Below are 18,625 nucleotides of genomic sequence, written 5' to 3' on the forward strand. Positions count from 1 at the left end.
AACGATTTAAAAGTTAACCATGTGATTAACGACATGGTTGTTAACTTTTAAACGTGAACTATTTGATGATAAAATGACATATATAATATATAAGCAATTGCAGCTGAATTAAATTTCTTAAAGGCTGTTATAAATACAGTAAATCACAGGTGTATCCGGACTGCAGACTTCCGGAGAAACGGCGATTTAAAACTTTTAAAACAACAATGACGTTAACAAAGTTGTTAACTTTAACTGAGTTTTGAAGAATTTGTCCATTGTAAGACTGAAATAGCACAATAAAATAAAAAATAAAAAAATACATACTAAGTTCTTCAAAATATTAAAAAAGACTATTATATCATTAATTATAATTTTGATGCCACTTCGAAGGTACGTTTTTTAAGTTGAACTAGCAGTTTTATAAAAGAGAGTTTTATTAAAGCGTTTCTTAACATTTTAAACCGTCATCGATATAAAAAAGGGTACAAATTAAGGAGCAGTTGGGGAAATGAAGCGTTATCAATCAGACACAATGCCCCTTTAAGCGTATACAACTCTTTAAAAGACAACAGCGCGCCTCCATGACTTAGCGTACCGTGTAAAGCATACCCCTTTAAGAATATACAACTAACACTGCATACGACGTTGACTTGTAATGTGTGAAGCATGCCCCTTTAAGAATATACAACTAACACTGCACACGACGTTGACTTGTAATGTGTGAAGCATGCCCCTTTAAGAATATACAACTAACACTGCACACGACGTTGACTTGTAATGTGTGAAGCATGCCCCTTTAAGAATATACAACTAACACTGCACACGACGTTGACTTGTAATGTGTGAAGCATGCCCCTTTAAGAATATACAACTAACACTGCACACGACGTTGACTTGTAATGTGTGAAGCATGCCCCTTTAAGAATATACAACTAACACTGCACACGACGTTGACTTGTAATGTGTGAAGCATGCCCCTTTAAGAATATACAACTAACACTGCACACGACGTTGACTTGTAATGTGTGAAGCATGCCCCTTTAAGAATATACAACTAACACTGCATACGACGTTGACTTGTAATGTGTGAAGCATGCCCCTTTAAGAATATACAACTAACACTGCACACGCCGTTGACTTGTAACGTGTGAAGCATGCCATGTTGAGGGTATATAACTCATTTAAAGATCAGTGCACACGATTATGACTTAACGTACCGTGTGAAGCATAACATGTATACTTAATTTAAGACTGTATATGAACTATTTATACAAATAGTTCAGAGATAACGCAGTCGGTTATTGGTAAAAACGTCATTCAAGAAAACAACCATGGTAATGAAATAGTTCAGAGTTTACAGATGTGGCTATTTGTAAAAATAGTCATTCAAGAAAATTACCATGGTAACAAAATAGTTCGGAGTTTACAGAGGTGGTTTTGTGGCAAAAAAAACAGTGCTGAAATTTTTCATCGAATGGAATGGCTATGTTTATGAATACGATATAGTTTTAAGCTTATAGAGTTGGTTATAGATAAAACAAGACTGCTGAAACAGTTAAATAGTAGCACTGATTAAATTGCTCGATATTCGGGAGGGCATTTAAACTGGAAAACCGCTCACGGGTTAAACGTATTTGGCAATGCAGATTTTTGGAAGACGTTTTGGGTTTGGTTTTTTGATACTTGTTTATCAGTTCAAAAAGTATTTTGAAAGTGCAACTTTGGATTTCAATATGATTTTGTAAACACGTGTATTGCAGATCGCGAAGGATGCGTAGCAAGAAAATCCATATTGTTTAAAGATATGTGTATAATTGTAATGTATATCGCCCATGGATGTGGTTTTGAGCAGTCTTAAAAAGACAACCCATACGATTTAAAGAACCGTGTATAATTGTAATGCATATCATGCATGGAAGTTTTCGGACAGTAATAGAAAGAAAACCCATAGGATTTTAAGATCCCTGTATAATTGTTGAAATAACTAACTGGTATTGAATTACTCAATATATTCACTGTCAATAACAGACACTCCTCTACCTGCAAATATGGAATTATTCTAAAACTCTGGGAAATACATGCTTTGAAGAGGCTGTAATCAATGTGTATATAGGCCAAGTTCTCGAGTAGAATCTGAGGTCTATTGATAATGTCGGTGGTAAGTGATAATTTTTCATTATAAATTTTCTGATATTGACTGGATTTGTAAATAAACAGTTATTAAGGAAGGCGGAATCCAATGTTATGCTGACTTTTTTCGTAATATTGTGTGAGTGCCGTGATTATTGTTAATATTTCAATTAATTCCTTATTGACTATATATATATATATATATATATTTATATATATATATATGTATAAAACATGTGTACTGTTTAAAAATAATTGATATGTTTAACGCAACTATGATAGTTTGAAATTAAGAATGTTAAACTCCGTAAAAAACGTTTAGTGTTAAAGAGTGTTTTTTTAAATAAGTCATTTAGCAAGCAGGAAGTGATATTTTGTTGTATGTAATAGTTAGAGCATACGAGGTAATAATGCATACCTAATTATTAATGTATGAATATATGTGTACAACATAAGTACTGTATGCTTAACGCAATTATGAAAGTTTGAAATCATGGATATGAAACTCCGTGACTTAGGAGAGTTAAGAGTGTTTTAAAAGAAATTAGTAATTAGACAGGGCAAGGAAGTGATATGTTGTTATATGTATATAGTTAAAACATATAATCCATTTGCTATCTGTTTTCATCAGAATTCAAAATGTCTAAGATTGTTATGTCTAAGATTATTATCGGGGAACCAAATTCTGACATCATGTATCTTTGTTTGTTAAACTACAAAATTTAAAGCTGGTACTTATTGGAGGCTGATGGTCGATTCCGTAGGCTGGAAATGTAGGTTATTATTTTATTATATTTAGTGCATAAAGCTGCACACTCACAGATTGAACGTTTTGACATTTTTTATTTATTTTTGTCTATGAACCGGTCCATTTTAACAAAAATGCATGGAAACCAGAGATATAAGACTGCTGACAATAAATCAGATCGCAGGTTGTCACATTTATGTTCCAAAATTTCATAAAAAAAATGTTTTATGCATTTTTTTCTTAAAGCGTTAGTAACGAATTTAGCCATACATCATTAATTTTCGAACGTTAATATGAAAAACTCCGATCTGATCTTCTGTTAGCAGTCTTATACCACTGGTTTCCAGATGTTGACGCAAACGTTGGCTCATTGCAGGACGAAAAATAAAAAAAGCTGTCAAAACATGTGTGCAGCTTTAAAAACGATATGATTAATTTTGTATTGTGTTACTTTTGACTAAATATACTATATATACCAAGGTGCGTTTAATGTCGCATTGCACACGAAACTTAAACGAAAACAATACACGTTTATACATAAAACTTGTACCTTAAGATGTAAATAAACACTTTAGTTTTGGCGCAGAGATAACATAACAGTTAAGCGACCTCAAACCCGGTATTAAATTCATCTTGAATTCACAAATATTTACAAACTTTCCATATGAAGCGAATCAGAGCTTTAGGTCATACAATGACACACCGTGTTTGAAATTGAAACCTTTCATCTATCTGATCTGGATAGTTGTTTTGAAAGGGACTCGCTCATGTTTTTGGATAAAATTTATTTTTCACGGTAATGTATCTGAAAACACTGAACTTATAATTATTCTATTCTTTGATACCAAAATATCAGAAAGAAGTAAAATTCAAGTTTAAAAAACCTGGTTTTGGTAGGGATCGAACCACGCCGGTAGAGTCAAGAAAAACAATGACAACAAAACCGCTCGCCCACGAGGACTTACAGAAAATGAGGGGACATTTAACATTTAAGCCTTTTGTTGAATAGCGTTTATAACGATATTCAAGATCATGGACTTCAACGACAATATTTGAGCACATAACATCTATTGAAGGGATCTTAGGTCAAACAACATTATAATGTTGTTTTTTTCTCATTTGACTTAATTACCAAACAAAAACAAAAACAAGCAAACAAAAACATATGAACTTTGGGCAATTAAAAAAATAAAAGTATTTTTTAATAAATGGCAACATGGTCCGTTTAAACTCGCCAAAGTATGGCTAATATCTTTTGACAGAACACAAAACATATGATTTTTTGTTTTATTTTGACCTTTACATTCAGATGAGTTAAACATGATACTGCAATGAAATAAAAATCGACTCTTTTGTTACATCAACCCCTTTAAGTTCAGAAAATGGCACATTTGGTTTGAAATTGATACCGTATAGCCAGTTGGCCCAGATAGTTGATGTTAATACTCTTGTTTGATTGACATATCTACACGTAGTTTTAATTTGTATTACCACACTCAAAGCTTAAAGCTGCTCTCTCACAGATTTAACGTTTAGACAACTTTTTTTTATTTTTTATTATTTTGTTTAATAAATATGCACTTTGTACTGTATATTATACAAACATATAAATATATAAGTACAAAGTGCATATTTATTAAAAAAAAATAGTATTCAATATTTTTTTCACATTTTCGGTATTATAATTTTTAGTTTAGAATTATAAGATTTTTTTTATTTATCAAAAAAATGTTTGAGTTTGAAAATCCGGTGCCAGTGGAAAATGCATGTAAATCAGTCATATAAGACTGCTGACAAAACATTAGATCGCAGATTTTTATATCTCAGTTCAAAATGTATGTTTTATGCATTTTTCATAGACCGTTAGTCACGCTTTTAGCCATAAAACATTAATTTTTGAACGGAAATATGAAAATCTGCGATCTGAACTTTTGTCAGCAGCTTTGTATCACTGGTGTGCAGATATTTATACAATTTTTGCTCATTCGAAGACAAAAAATAAAATAAAAAGTAGTAAAAACATTAAATTTGTAAGAGTGCAGCTTAAAGGTCAGAAAATGGCACATTTTGTTTGAAATTGATACCGTTTAACTAGATGACCCAGATAGTTGATGTTAATATTCTCGTTTGATCGACATATCTACACGTCGTATTAATTTCTTTTACCACACGCAGGGCAGAATGAATCTGAATCAATTTATAAACCACGGTGAAGTTGAGATCACTTTTATTGCAATAATGTCATTCTATGGGAAGTCATCTGATACACATATACAGTTAAAAAAAGAATGATGTATGATTACATGGGACACGTGGTCTACAGTAACAATAAAAAGGCTCAGCTGACGTTTTTAAGTTATACAGTCGCATCCCGTTGGCTCGAACTCCTAGGGAGCGGCGAAAGTACATAAAGCCTTGGAAAATTCGAGCCAAGCGGATATTCTGACCTTCAGTATAATGAAATGAGTCCTAAACATCCACTTCGAGCAAACGAGGAATTCGAGCCAAACAAGTTCGGGCCAACGGGGCTCGACTGTATTTCTAGTATCAATATGGTGAGAAAACAAACATTCAATAATTGTCATATGAATCCTAAATGTATGTATGTGAAGATTGATTATACATGTCAGGGGCGTAGCTAGCCCTGTGTTCATGTTGATTCATAATTGTGTTAGGGGGTCCGGGGGCATGGCCCCTTGGAAATTTTTGAAATCCATGGTGCAATCTGGTGCATTCTGGGTGTTCTGAGGTACTTTATTTAGTACTGGCAAATGGGCAATTTAGGATCAAGTATTCTAGTATCCATGCTGCAACTTTGCGTTGTTTTTTAAGTCAGAATCATTTGGATTCAGCCGCGTACTCGCGTGTAGACAGCTACGCGCCTGCATCTAAACTCTTTAAGACAAGTGACTGCAGTCAGATTATGTGCTTAAACGTACATTAGCATGGACATATATAAAGAGATGATTTAAGAAGAATTCCAAAAATACACTTAAGGAACTGATCCACATTTTTTTTTCAATAATCTAGTTCTCTGATATAGTGTATCTTGTTAAAATAAGATGCTTTGCTACCCCACAGGTGCAGGGTGTGTTGTTATGACACATGTCTATGACCACGCCCCTTCCCCCATTTAAAAACAAAACAAAACTAGGCTGATGGAGAAACTGTGCCTAGTTATAACTTACAAATATATGTATGTTTTAAAATTATTTTCTGTAATCTATCAGAATTGAATTTCATAGCCGCTGAATCACTACATAGGAGAATACTTCTTAAATGGTGATTTTTTCTATTTTCAGTCGTCGAATTTTAAGAAGTTTATCCGGAGTCCTCGCTCCAAGAACAAACATTCCAAAAGCCGGAACTCTAAGGATAGTGACGTCACTTCCCCTGGAGGTAGTGGCCAAGTGACGTCCTCGTCAGCGTCAAACGGCATGGCGAACGCGAAAACGTGCGCCAACGAAGGCAACCATGACCAACGTGTTCCGAATGGATTAAACGACAAAGACAGCGGTAGGTGCATCTGGGTGTATTAAAGACCTATACAATTGCCTGCAATATATAAAGTGACACTCTCATTCAAAATCAATACATACAGATATACGATAAAACCCGATATTTCTTATTATGGTATGATAGTAGATCACAGTAAATCTTTTAGCACTCACCAATCATTAATATGTTTTTGTGTTCAGCTTTGAAATACACGGTTACAATCATGTTATCAGTAATTAATATTTTTCCGTAAATGCATTATTTCCTAAGTAGTTAAAGGATTATCACTCATTTATCATATATTATGTGTATGGATTGATTTTGAATAGGAGTGCCACTTTAAGTAGTGTACATTTAAGAGTTTTTTTCGCTCGAAGAGTATTAGGATCTTCATATTAATCATTTATTGACAAAGTCAAGTGTTATGTTGTGACAAAGTGTTAGGATAAACCGAAAGATAATGAAATCTTACCTTGACAAGCCCCTGATTATATCGAAATAACACTTGATGTCTAGTTAAACGAACCAGTCTGTATGGACAGTGCAGCAAAACTCGTGCAGTCGAACCCCGTTGGCTCGAACTCCAAGGGGCAGGCGAAAATACCTCGAGCCTTGGGAAATTCGAGCCATGCGGAAATGCTTACCTTCAGTAGAAAGATATCGGTCTTTTACATCCAGTTCGAGCCAACGAGGAAATCGAGCCAAGCGAGTTCGAGTCAACGCGGTTCGATTGTATAACGCGATCTACTTGCAGCGTAGTTAAATATAAAGATGTCTGACTTTGTATAAACGACCTAATGAATCGTTTTAACGAATTTACATCTACTGATAACGAATTACAGTCTCGTTTTAACCAATTTCCTATCTCGTTACAACGACTAGCGATATGATTACAACTACTGATTTCCTAGTTATAACGACTAAGTTAATTATTATAACGACTAAAATGAATAGTGTGATTGACTTGAAATGTAATAACAACAACTTAGTATATCGTTATAACGACTTTGAGTTTAGTAAAAACAACATTCCATCTTGTTATAACGACATAGTCTCTCGTTTAAACGGGTTACAAGTAGTATCTCGTAATTACAACTTTGTATCTACAGCTACATTGTGTGTATACTACGTGATAAATTAGGTCATAAATGCTACGTCGGAAGGTAATATTTTGCTTCAAATGAAGATTTTAAACAAATGTATTTTTACTATTTATTCAACATTTGAAATGAAACTTGGCGCAGTCTATGCCTCTGACATACGCCCGCCTTCGCTTTTTTAATAAAGTTTGATTGAGAGTTTAGTTTCTTAAAACACTTCGAAGAACCTTTTCACAAAACCGCCACCTGATGGAGCACTGTCGAAACAATATTTTGAAAACAGGTTTGTCGAAGTTTTTGAGGAAACTTATCACCTAATCTAACCCCGAAATAAAACGAAGACGGGGCTATTAAGTCTTTCAGACTGCCCTTTGATTCATTTAAAATGGTGAAGAAATAGAACAAGTTATCTGTGTAGTTATTATTCAAAGCAAAATGTTGCCTTCCGACGTAGCATTTATGACGTAACTTATCACGTGGTATACACAAGCTGTGGTATATCGGTCGAAGATTTATTTACATATAGAAGGTGTTGTATTGTTAGCAATTTTGAATCGTTGTAATTTATTATAAATGTTTCAGATTTGCTGCACGTGTTCCAAATGTTCGACAAGAACAAGGACGGAAAGATCTCATCAGAAGAGCTGGGCTGCGTGTTACGGACGCTGGGCCACGAACATTCGCAAAAAGAGGTGGAAGACATGATTAAAAACGCAGACACGAACGGTGAGTTTTTCTTGTAGTACTATGTAAGTTATCTGTTACGGACGCTTGGCCACGAACATTCGCAAACAGGAGGACATGATTTAAAAAAAATGCAGACTCGAACGGTGAGGGTTTGTTTTCTATTGTTAGTATATTGTCTGAGTGCAATCCAGAATCAGGCCCTATGTATAACTGGCAACACGAATCTTATCTAGTTAACGAGTTATTAAGTTACTTATTAAGAAGACTTTGCAAACCCTAACTAAATAACCAGCTATCGCAACCAGTCAGAAATGCATTTATAGATAATTGGTAACACGAATCTAATCTAGTTAACATGTTAGTATGTTACGTAAGTGATGGATTTCGCAAATCAAAACAAGATAACCAGTTACTACTAGAAGACAGAAATGCATTTATAGATAAGTGGTAATACGAATCTTATCTAGTTAACCAGTTATTATGTTACTTATTAAGTGGAATTCGCAAACCATAACTGGATAACCAGCTACTGCTAGAAGCCAGAAATGCATTTCTAGATGAAACACGAATCTTATCTAGTTAAGCAGTTACTATGTTACTTATTAAGTGGAATTCGCAAACCATAACTTGATAACCAGCTACTGCTAGAAGCCAGCAATGCATTTCTAGATGAAACACGAATCTTATCTAGTTAAGCAGTTATTATATTACTTATTAAGTGGAATTCGCAAACCATAACTGGATAACCAGCTACTGTTAGAAGCCAGAAATGCATTTCTAGATGAAACACGAATCTTATCTAGTTAACCAGTTATTATGTTAATTATTAAGTGGAATTCGCAAACCATAACTGGATAACCAGCTACTGCTAGAAGGCAGAAATGCATTTCTAGATGAAACACGAATCTTATCTAGTTAACCAGTTATTATGTTACTTATTAAGTGGAATTCGCAAACCATAACTGGATAACCAGCTACTGCTAGAAGCCAGAAATGCATTTCTAGATGAAACACGAATCTTATCTAGTTAAGCAGTTATTATGTTACTTATTAAGTGGAATTCGCAAACCATAACTGGATAACCAGCTACTGCTAGAAGCCAGAAATGCATTTCTAGATGAAACACGAATCTTATCTAGTTAAGCAGTTATTATGTTACTTATTAAGTGGAATTCGCAAACCTAAACAAGATAACTTGTTATTGTTGTAGAGCATAAAAAGGTTATATGTGGCAGTTCTGGGCACTTTCAACCATGTTATTAGTCTGATATTTATCTACCGAAAAAAATAGTCGCAAATCATAACTAGATAGCTAGGTAATAAAAATGAAAACTGAGTGGTTAACACGTTACATCTCGCGAACGTTACCAGGTTATCTTACGGCCGTAATATGCCACCATACAGTCTTAAAGCTGCACTCTCATTGATTGAACTTTTTGACAATTTTTTTATTTTATTTCCGTTCATAAATTAATATTTTATGGCTTAAACCGTTACTAACGGTTTAAGAAAAATGCATAAAACATCAATTTTTGAACTAAGATATAAAAATCTGCGATCCTATTTTTTTGTCAGCAGTCTTATATAACTGGTGTCCATGGATTTTGGCAAAAAATGGCTCGTTCGAAAACAAAACATGAAAGAAGTTGTCAAAACGAACAATCTGTGAGAGTGCAGCTTCAAGACTTAATAAAATTCATTTGGATGTTCTTGTCGGCTTTATTCTTCACACATGCACGTGTAATGGTTATAACCTCCGTGTACGACGTCACATTTCTCTTGAACACTGCACGGGAAAATGGACTGGCCAGGCAACGAATCAAGTCATAAAGTGCATGAAAACTTAACTCATAAATCAACTTGAAAATACCCCCCAAAAAACCATCACCACAAAACAAAACTTCGATTGTTCCTTTGCATGGCTAGCTTCTACAAAATATACGATGCACTCGAAATATGGCACACTGCAGACATTTAAATAAATTGGTTGGGGGGTCGTAAAAAGCGTCGGCGACTGGCGTCTGGGAGTTAATAAACTGCTTGCATTATTTCATTTTCCACCTTAATAAACTCTACTGGAAAGGGCAAAGTATCAGCGAAAAGGTGTTTAAGACTTCCAAGGCTATTCAAAATAGAATATATCAATAGTTATATTTATATAAGCCACCGACGCAGTCTCGTTAAAGTCACCGACACAGTCTCGTTTATTAATGAAATGCCACCCACGCTATTTACCCTATTCATATAAAGAGAGATAGAAAAGTTACAAAGTTCAGTTTTTGTTACTGTGTATTTATTTAATTCTCGTGGTCCTTTTAAAAGCGACTCCACTATTTAATCGTCAAAACAATATCAAGCTGGTCCTGAAATTCGCCAAATAGGGCTGTATGCTATAAAAAAAAACCTTACACACACACACACACACACGCGCACACACGAAAGCGCGCGCACACACACACACACACACACGCACGCACACACACGTGCGCACGTACACGCACACACACCCACCCACACCAAAGCGCGCACGCACGCACGCACGCACGCACGCACGCACAATCACACATACACACACGCACGCACGCCCGCCCACACGCACGCATGCACACACACACACCCACACACATACACACACACACACGCACGCACAATCACACATACACACACACATGCACGCACACACACAAACACCAAAGCAATCGCGAAAGCACGCACGCACGCACGTTTCATTTAGTCCCGGCAACATTATGTTACAACAGACATGCACAACACCATAGTACAGGCTGTATAGCAATCAACTGAACAAAATAATAATATTAGGCGACAAGGGTAATGAAAGAAAGATTGTGAACATCGTCCCTCGACTATATCTAAAGAATCACGAATACTAGTTGTACAGTTAGTTATTCAATAATAAAAATAACTCGCTTAGTGAAGCCATAATTTATACAGTACGCTATTGGTCAGAGTGCAGATACAGGCACATAGCAGCCTTACAAGATGTCACGTCAATATATTTGCTTTTCTCAGAACAATCATCTTGCTATAAGAAATATTGCTAGTTGCCATGATGCGTTGCCATGTGCTATTTTCTGACCCCAGAACATTTATTGTCTTATTAGTATCATTCTTGCAGTTGTTGTTATTTACGAGTTCTTATGACGGAAATGAACAAAACGTGGTCAATATATCATTGTCAGCATTAATGCATTACATACAACACTCAGATTAATGTTGCACTCTTACCGAATGATCGTTTTGACAACTTGTTTTATTATTTTGTCTTTTAATCAGTCAAGTTTTGCGTAAATTTCTGGAATTCAGTTAAACATTCACCGCTTAACGAAAGATTAGATAGCAGGTCATCACATTTACGTTCGAAAATTGATGTTTATGGCTATAAAAGTTACTTAATCTTTAAAGTGACACTCTTATTCAAAATCAATGCATACACATGTATAACAAACATCTCTTTTGACAGATAAACCTTAACTACTTACTAAATAATGCATTTATGGAAAATATTATTACTGATAACAAGATTGTAACCGTGTATTAAATAACAGAAAGCACACAAAAATTAAATGATTGGTGAATGCTAAAAGAATTACTATGGTCTATTATAGTCTCATAAGGTAGAAATACCCCGTTTTATGCTAATTTCTTTCAAATTAAACTCGGTATCCTTTCATAAGAACCATTGTTTTCGACATTTATTCATCCTTTTTGGAATATTAAAGCAATATCATTAATTGTGGTAAATCTTATTTGGGAGTAAGAGTGCATCTTGAAGAAAAATGCATAAAACATATGCACATGATAGCACATGACAGGCACGAAACGTATCCCTAGTTGGCTTCGAACCAGCGACCCGGGTCAACAGGGTATTCACTAACAAACTTAAATCTAACTTCAGGAGTCGGCCCGCAAAGAGATGCCCTTCTTAGTTAAAAGTTAAATTACTTTAGTTCACCACTTTATTATGAATTTGCAGAAAACATATTTCAGCTAAATCACTATTTTCTCACAATTTATAAGCACTTTGTCTGTTGATTTAACACCAGTAACGTACATGTGACACAGTCACGGCCGCATCACTGGGGTCATCTCTGAATACATCCGCAAAGAAAGAGGTCCTGCAAAATATCATTTAAAACCACATTAATGGCTTTAAATATGATATAATTCTACTTGAAGAGATACAACGACCCGGCAGTATTTCGTTGTGGGCCGACACCTTAAGTTTAAGAGTAGAATCTGAATGTTTTTATTTGACTGTTTAAATAACTGACAAATCGACTTAATGGGATCACTGAGGCATATATAAGGATAAAAATACTAATTATATTGAATACAACCACGAGCGATGTTTAAGAGGCGAACGACACCTCGGCACTCCGATTTCATTTATGCATGTAACATCATGTCTATTAAATATACTGAATGGGGTCACTGAGACATATCTAAGGATAACGATAAAAAAAACTACATGTATATTGAATACAACCATGGGCGGAGTTAAACAGGCGAACGACACCCCGGCACTCCAATTCAATTTATGCATGTAACATTATGTCTATTAAATATACTGAATGGGATCACTGAGACATATCTAAGCATAACGATAAGAACTATATTGAATACATCCACGGGCGATGTTAAAGAGGCGAACGACACCCCGGCACTCCAATTTAATTTATTCATGTAACATTATGTGTATTTTACAATTTCAGAAAACGGGTACGTAGAATTTGACGAATTTTTGACGATGATGCATCGACACAAGGACTCCGAGAGTGGGGAACTCGACCCTAATTCCGCGGAGGCGAAAAAGCTAGAAGCGTTCCGAGTGTTTGATATGGACGGAAATGGGTTTATAGACAAACATGAACTCAAATGTGTTATGAGAAGGTTGGGAGAAACCCTTTCGGACGACGATTTAAAAGCCATGTTTTCCGAAGCAGACCTCAATGGGGACGGATTAATAGATTTCGAAGGTAGGGTGTTGACTGTGTAACCAGAGGTTGTATTTAATATTAGTTTCACTTTTATCGAAGACCGATGTAGCTAATCGGATGATGAGCTATAAATAGCGGACATAAACTGTGAATGGAGTCAATGATGTATGACCATAATTTTTACTTAAATGGCATATTGAAAACTACCCCTGATTTGCGTGAACATGAAATATGCTCGAAAGAAACTACCAATAATGTTGATGTATAACACTATTGGCAATAACTATTGATTTCTCCAACTTTTCTATAACAATAAAACGTTCTTAATTGGGTTAAGTTAGTAAATATTAATCAGTTTAAATAATGTCAAAACTCGCTATTTCGAAGTCATTGGGGCTTCGGGAAACACTTCGAGTTAACGAACATTCGATATAAACGAAATACAAAAACTGTATAATTTAACCGAAAAAATCGTCATAGCTAGAACATCGAGATAACAGAGTTCGACATAGCGAGTTTCGAATGTAATGTAAAATGGCTATAAGTAAGCAATTACCGAAATAAATAAGACTTGGATTTCGCAAACACTGGGCCAATTTATTTGGAAAATGCATAATGATAACCCTTTAAGCAGTTCAGTGTTATAGATGATATTTTGTCTACTGACTAAGTCTTTGTTTAAATCTAACGACTCTCTTGATTCAAATTATTAACGTTCGACTGCTGATATATAAAAATAAATAAACGGCATTTTCGATAATTACAGCCGTCCCATTTAGCAAAATATAATTTTGCACACTAATTCTATTATAATGACACAGGTAGTAAGTTTATTACTAAACTAAAACACTCATACCTAATGTGTCGTTTATTTTATGGTCATTTTTCATTTTTTCTTGTTTTCTTTTTTTCCAGAATTTTCCCGGCTAAACATGGCCTGAAGTGAAGCAGCTATTTTGAACAGTAAAAGTCGGAATTAACTTTCTTGTTTCCCAAATGTTTCCACAAACCCGTGTATAGCCTCGCCCGAACAGTCAACTTGCACACTTTCATTCGTCGATGTTCACACTTTCATCGCCCTTTGGGACACGCGTATCAACACACATGATCCTGTGACGTGTGAAATTGTGAATGGATTGGATTATTCAGTTTAGCGGAAAAATCTAATATCTTTTTGTTATTATTTTGCTCATTTTTTTTGCATTTTGGTTACATGTATATTTTTCAGAATGCATCTATAATTTTTCTTATAGCGTTCAGTTCAAAGGAAAATTACGTTCAGTGTCAAATTATGAAAAATAACGAATTCAAATATTTATAATCCTGAAAGTGAATAGTAGGATTTCCTGTTCAAAAAAGTCACCTTTTTAACTATAGCTACGATAATAGTGTTAAATGAATGCTGTAATTTTACACAAAATCCTGAATATCACTATTCTAACTTGGTCAACAACAGCAACACATTGACGAATAACAACAACAGCAAGAACGAACAGTCTGGAAATCTTACCACAACAGCAACATCTTGAAGAATAACAACACCAGTAGTGACAGTTGTGAAAACTTACCACAACAGCAACATCTTGAAGAATTGTTAACAACACCAGCAGTGACAGTTGTGTAAACTTACCACAACAGCAATATTTACAACAGATATGTGAACGACATCAGTGGCAAAAGCAACAACAACAGCCACACTATCATTAAAAAACGGAATCAGTTTGTTTCATAATGTAAATATGACAACCCTAAAACCGTGAAGTAACTCATATTAATAACAGGTATTAAGTCGATATATTTTCATCGTCAAATTTGTATTTTGTTTCGTCTGCAAATCATGTCAAATGCCTCGAGATTTCTTTGTCTGCGTCGTTGATGGCGTCACACTTTCGTTTCCGGTCTATGAAATTTGAACACTGGGTCAGTAGGTCAAAATCAAGGTCATGGTGTCATTTATAAGACAAATAATAGACTCTGCCGACAGGTCACACATCCGGTTTCCGGAATTCTAGTTCATCAATAAATGCAAAATATTTCCACTTTGCATTTTCACATGTTTCCGACATTGTTGGCAATTTAAATGGTATGTTTTCTTTATCTTGAAAAGGCCAGTTCAACCCAAAAATTGTTTATTGTAATGATATTATCTGAACTGTTTGTAGTACATGTTTTACGGGACTTGATGGTTTACACTTTCAATTTAAGTACAGTCGAACTCCGTTAGCTCGAACTCCCAGGGACATCCCAGGGACCGGCGAAAATACCTCGAGCCTCGGAAAATTCGAGCAAGGCGAAGATTGTTTACCTTCAGTTTAAAGAAATTGGTCCTTTAAATCTAGTTCGAGCCATCGAGGAATTCGAGCCAAGCGGGATTGTTTACCTTCAGTATAAATAAATCGGTCCTTTACATCTTGTTCGAGTCCACAAGGAACTCAAGCCAAGCGAGTTCGACCAAACGGGGTATCGACTGCAGTGCAACTCCTAATGCATTTGGTGATAAATTTATTAAAATGTATGATTCAAAGCTTTTTATCATAACATTTTAGTACAATTTTAACGCATATGATAATGACTTATAATTAACGATGATATACTTTTATATGTACACAATGTTTTACGAAAACTATGCCAAAATTAAAAAAAAATATATGCATCTTTACGTTAGTTGTGCGTAAAAAAAGGGTGTGTGGTTGTTCGGCGCTGTGTTTTAACTTTTATGTATTTATTAAAGCAGCTACATATACATATTTTAACTCTTTTTCGATTAACCATTGTCATGATTTTTTGTTTAATTTCATTTTTTTTTAATTTAGAAAACCAGATCGACTTAGAATCGATTTTTTAGAAGATTTACTGGGTTAGTTATTTTCTTACATGTATGTTCACTCAATATATATCGAACTATTGGTCAGTGATTTTTCGGAAAAAAACCCAACACGTTTCATTATTTGTATAACAGCTTTACATTTAAACTGATCAAGAAGCGAAAAAGACAGACGATAATGTGTGTTCTTGATTCAATAGTAAGGATGGAATCAAATTTATTTATAATTCATATATGACACATCTTGATTTTGTATTTTGATATTAATACCATGCTTTTTTGCTACAAAACTTTAGAAAAAAAACAGCATTTCTAGCTTTTTCACAACAAATTTCTGCACATTCCATGATACGGTATAAGGGAGGTAACTCGAAGAAAAGTGCTAAAATTTATCAACAGTGCAGTTACGCATCTTGAATACGCAATATCGAATACCTATATTTCTTACTGGAAATATTTTCCGTTAAAACATCATTTTCAACATATTGATATAACATGATATATGAGGTTTCCTATGCATTGTGTTACAAAACTAATTAAATTGTTTAAAATGTCTTGTGTTATTTGAATGCGCTAAATATTAGCTCTAAAATACGAAACTAACTTCAAATATTTAGCGTATTCAAATTGTAGTATTTATAAGTGTTGAATTGTTTAAATTGCATAAAAAGAGTTATAGTCCTTTACCGCATTAGTTCACAAATCCACCCAAATACTTGATTCTAAGCCTTAAGGGGATTATTTCACATAAGTTATGTTTTTTGAATTACAATTGTTGAGTATTGTTATAACGTTTATTCGGTAAATGAGTCGTTTTCCGCCATTTTCCAAAAAAACAATAAAGCACCGTTCACTTTTTTAATCTTCCGAGGACAACTCCTTATTAAAACTATATTTCAAAGTTAAAACTAAAATGTTCCTGCGATTGAGTACGTGAGAAAACCCCTTTAATCAAGGTATATAACTCTTTTACAATATGTATACTAAACTTATGTATATTTCCTGTTATTGTCTCCCCTGTGATATGGTCACGTGACGATGTGACCACGTGGTTTGTGCAATGTTGTTTTGATATAATTTAATGTTGTTAAAATTGCAATTTGATTTCATATGTAATTCTTTCTCATTTCTTTTTTTTTCTTTTTAGAAACAAAACAACAACAACAACAACAACAACAACAACTATTTTCTTTAAATTTTATATCATATTAATTCAGACAAATATTGATATAACTGAAATACTAAAATTAAAATTATTATCATACTTTGTTCCCATTGTATCATTTGTTTTATTTAGCAATTAAATGATAATTACAAAATTAAAATTATTGGCTTGTAATAAAGTAATAACTTTTTTCTATAAGTCATGATTGTAATAATGATAATGAAATAAAGTTTTTAACCGAAAACGAAGCCTATTCGTGTGAAATCGTAATACAGTCAAAACTCGCTATGTCGAACTCGTCGGGATCTCTGGAAATAAAACACTTCGAGATAACGATAATTCGATTTATCCGAAATACAAAACATGTCAGACAAACTGAACCCAGCTTTTTGAAAAAAGTTCGACTTAACCGAAACATCGAGATAACAGAGTTCGAGATAGAGAGGTCAGGATGATCAGTTGTAAAACCGGAAGTCTGCAAAATGGCAATTTAAATCTTTTCTGTGATAATATTATTTTTTTCTATTTTTTACTGAAACCGAGAGTAGCATTTCTCGCGTGAAACACATACTCTGCGATATATACGCTTTTAACGTACGTATATTTGTTAAAAAATAAACTTTGTGGTTTACATAATTTATTTTTTTGCAATAGTTTATTTGAACACATGCTTATTCTGTAAGTCATGTTTGTATCAATTAGTTTCACTGATTTTTTTCTTATTATTTCTTTCTATTTAACGTTTTCCACCTTGCGTCTTGTTATGAAATGTTTGTTTTTTGAACACCCATGTGACTGTACACGTCATTTTATACCAGAAAAGATGTATATATTTCTTTGTATATACTTGTTAAAATATTTGGAGATTTACTATTCTGCGTTTTTTATTTATCCCCAGTTACACCCCTTAGAGAGTTAACTTATTTAAAGGAGCCAGACACCATATGATACACTTGCAACAAAAAATACACAGCTAAAATAAGACTGATATCGTTGTGTACGACTCATTTTTATCTTACTCACTGATGAAACACATTGCTTCCGACACATGCACCTTTCTTTTTTAGTTTTTGCGCATTTTTTCAATTAAAAAAATATCTTAGGTTGTCTAACAAGTAAACTTTAAGTTTAAAAATAGCGTCAGTATATTTGTACTCAAAAACAGATATGATTCTTACTGGGAAACCAATTCTCGCTATTTTTATATTCGGAAACTCAGATAATACAGCAAAGTGATTGTTGCGTTTATTCATTCAATCATGTGAAATGTTGTATTTTCGGCCTACTACTAGCTCGCTTTGACAAATCTAGGCTTTTTATAAAGAAATACTGTATTTGCTATTTTTGAAACATCTGGTGACTTGTCCCTTTAAAAGGATTCGTTCAAGTGTTATTAGGTCAGACATAGCCCTCTATTCATGTGAATTCATAATTGTGCTGGGGGGGGGGGGGCATGTCCCTCAGTAAATTTTGAAAGCAATTGCAATTGGTGCATTCTTGGCGCTTTGAGGTGCTTTTAAATTATTTAGTACT

General features: G+C 34.2%; 1 protein-coding gene across 7 annotated transcripts in view; it reads left to right on the forward strand.

The window, feature by feature from the left end:
* LOC128206212 (neo-calmodulin-like) overlaps positions 1-17,962 on the forward strand; it is a 181,969-nt gene extending 164,007 nt beyond the window's left edge. For 6 of the 7 annotated variants that reach the window (XM_052908526.1, XM_052908527.1, XM_052908525.1 and 3 more), the window contains exons 2-5: positions 6,163-6,376; positions 8,041-8,184; positions 12,879-13,142; positions 14,019-17,962. In XM_052908526.1, the coding sequence (XP_052764486.1) occupies positions 6,163-6,376; positions 8,041-8,184; positions 12,879-13,142; positions 14,019-14,044 (648 nt within the window). In that variant the 3' untranslated portion in view covers positions 14,045-17,962. Of the gene's footprint in view, positions 1-1,946; positions 2,141-6,162; positions 6,377-8,040; positions 8,185-12,878; positions 13,143-14,018 lie in introns of those variants that run through there. The other variant, XM_052908529.1, reaches the window with a different exon arrangement.
* Positions 17,963-18,625: the final 663 nt, after the last annotated feature.

The sequence above is a fragment of the Mya arenaria genome, chromosome 10 (genome assembly GCF_026914265.1).
Source record: "Mya arenaria isolate MELC-2E11 chromosome 10, ASM2691426v1".
In the NCBI taxonomy this organism is placed as follows: Eukaryota; Metazoa; Mollusca; class Bivalvia; order Myida; family Myidae; genus Mya; species Mya arenaria.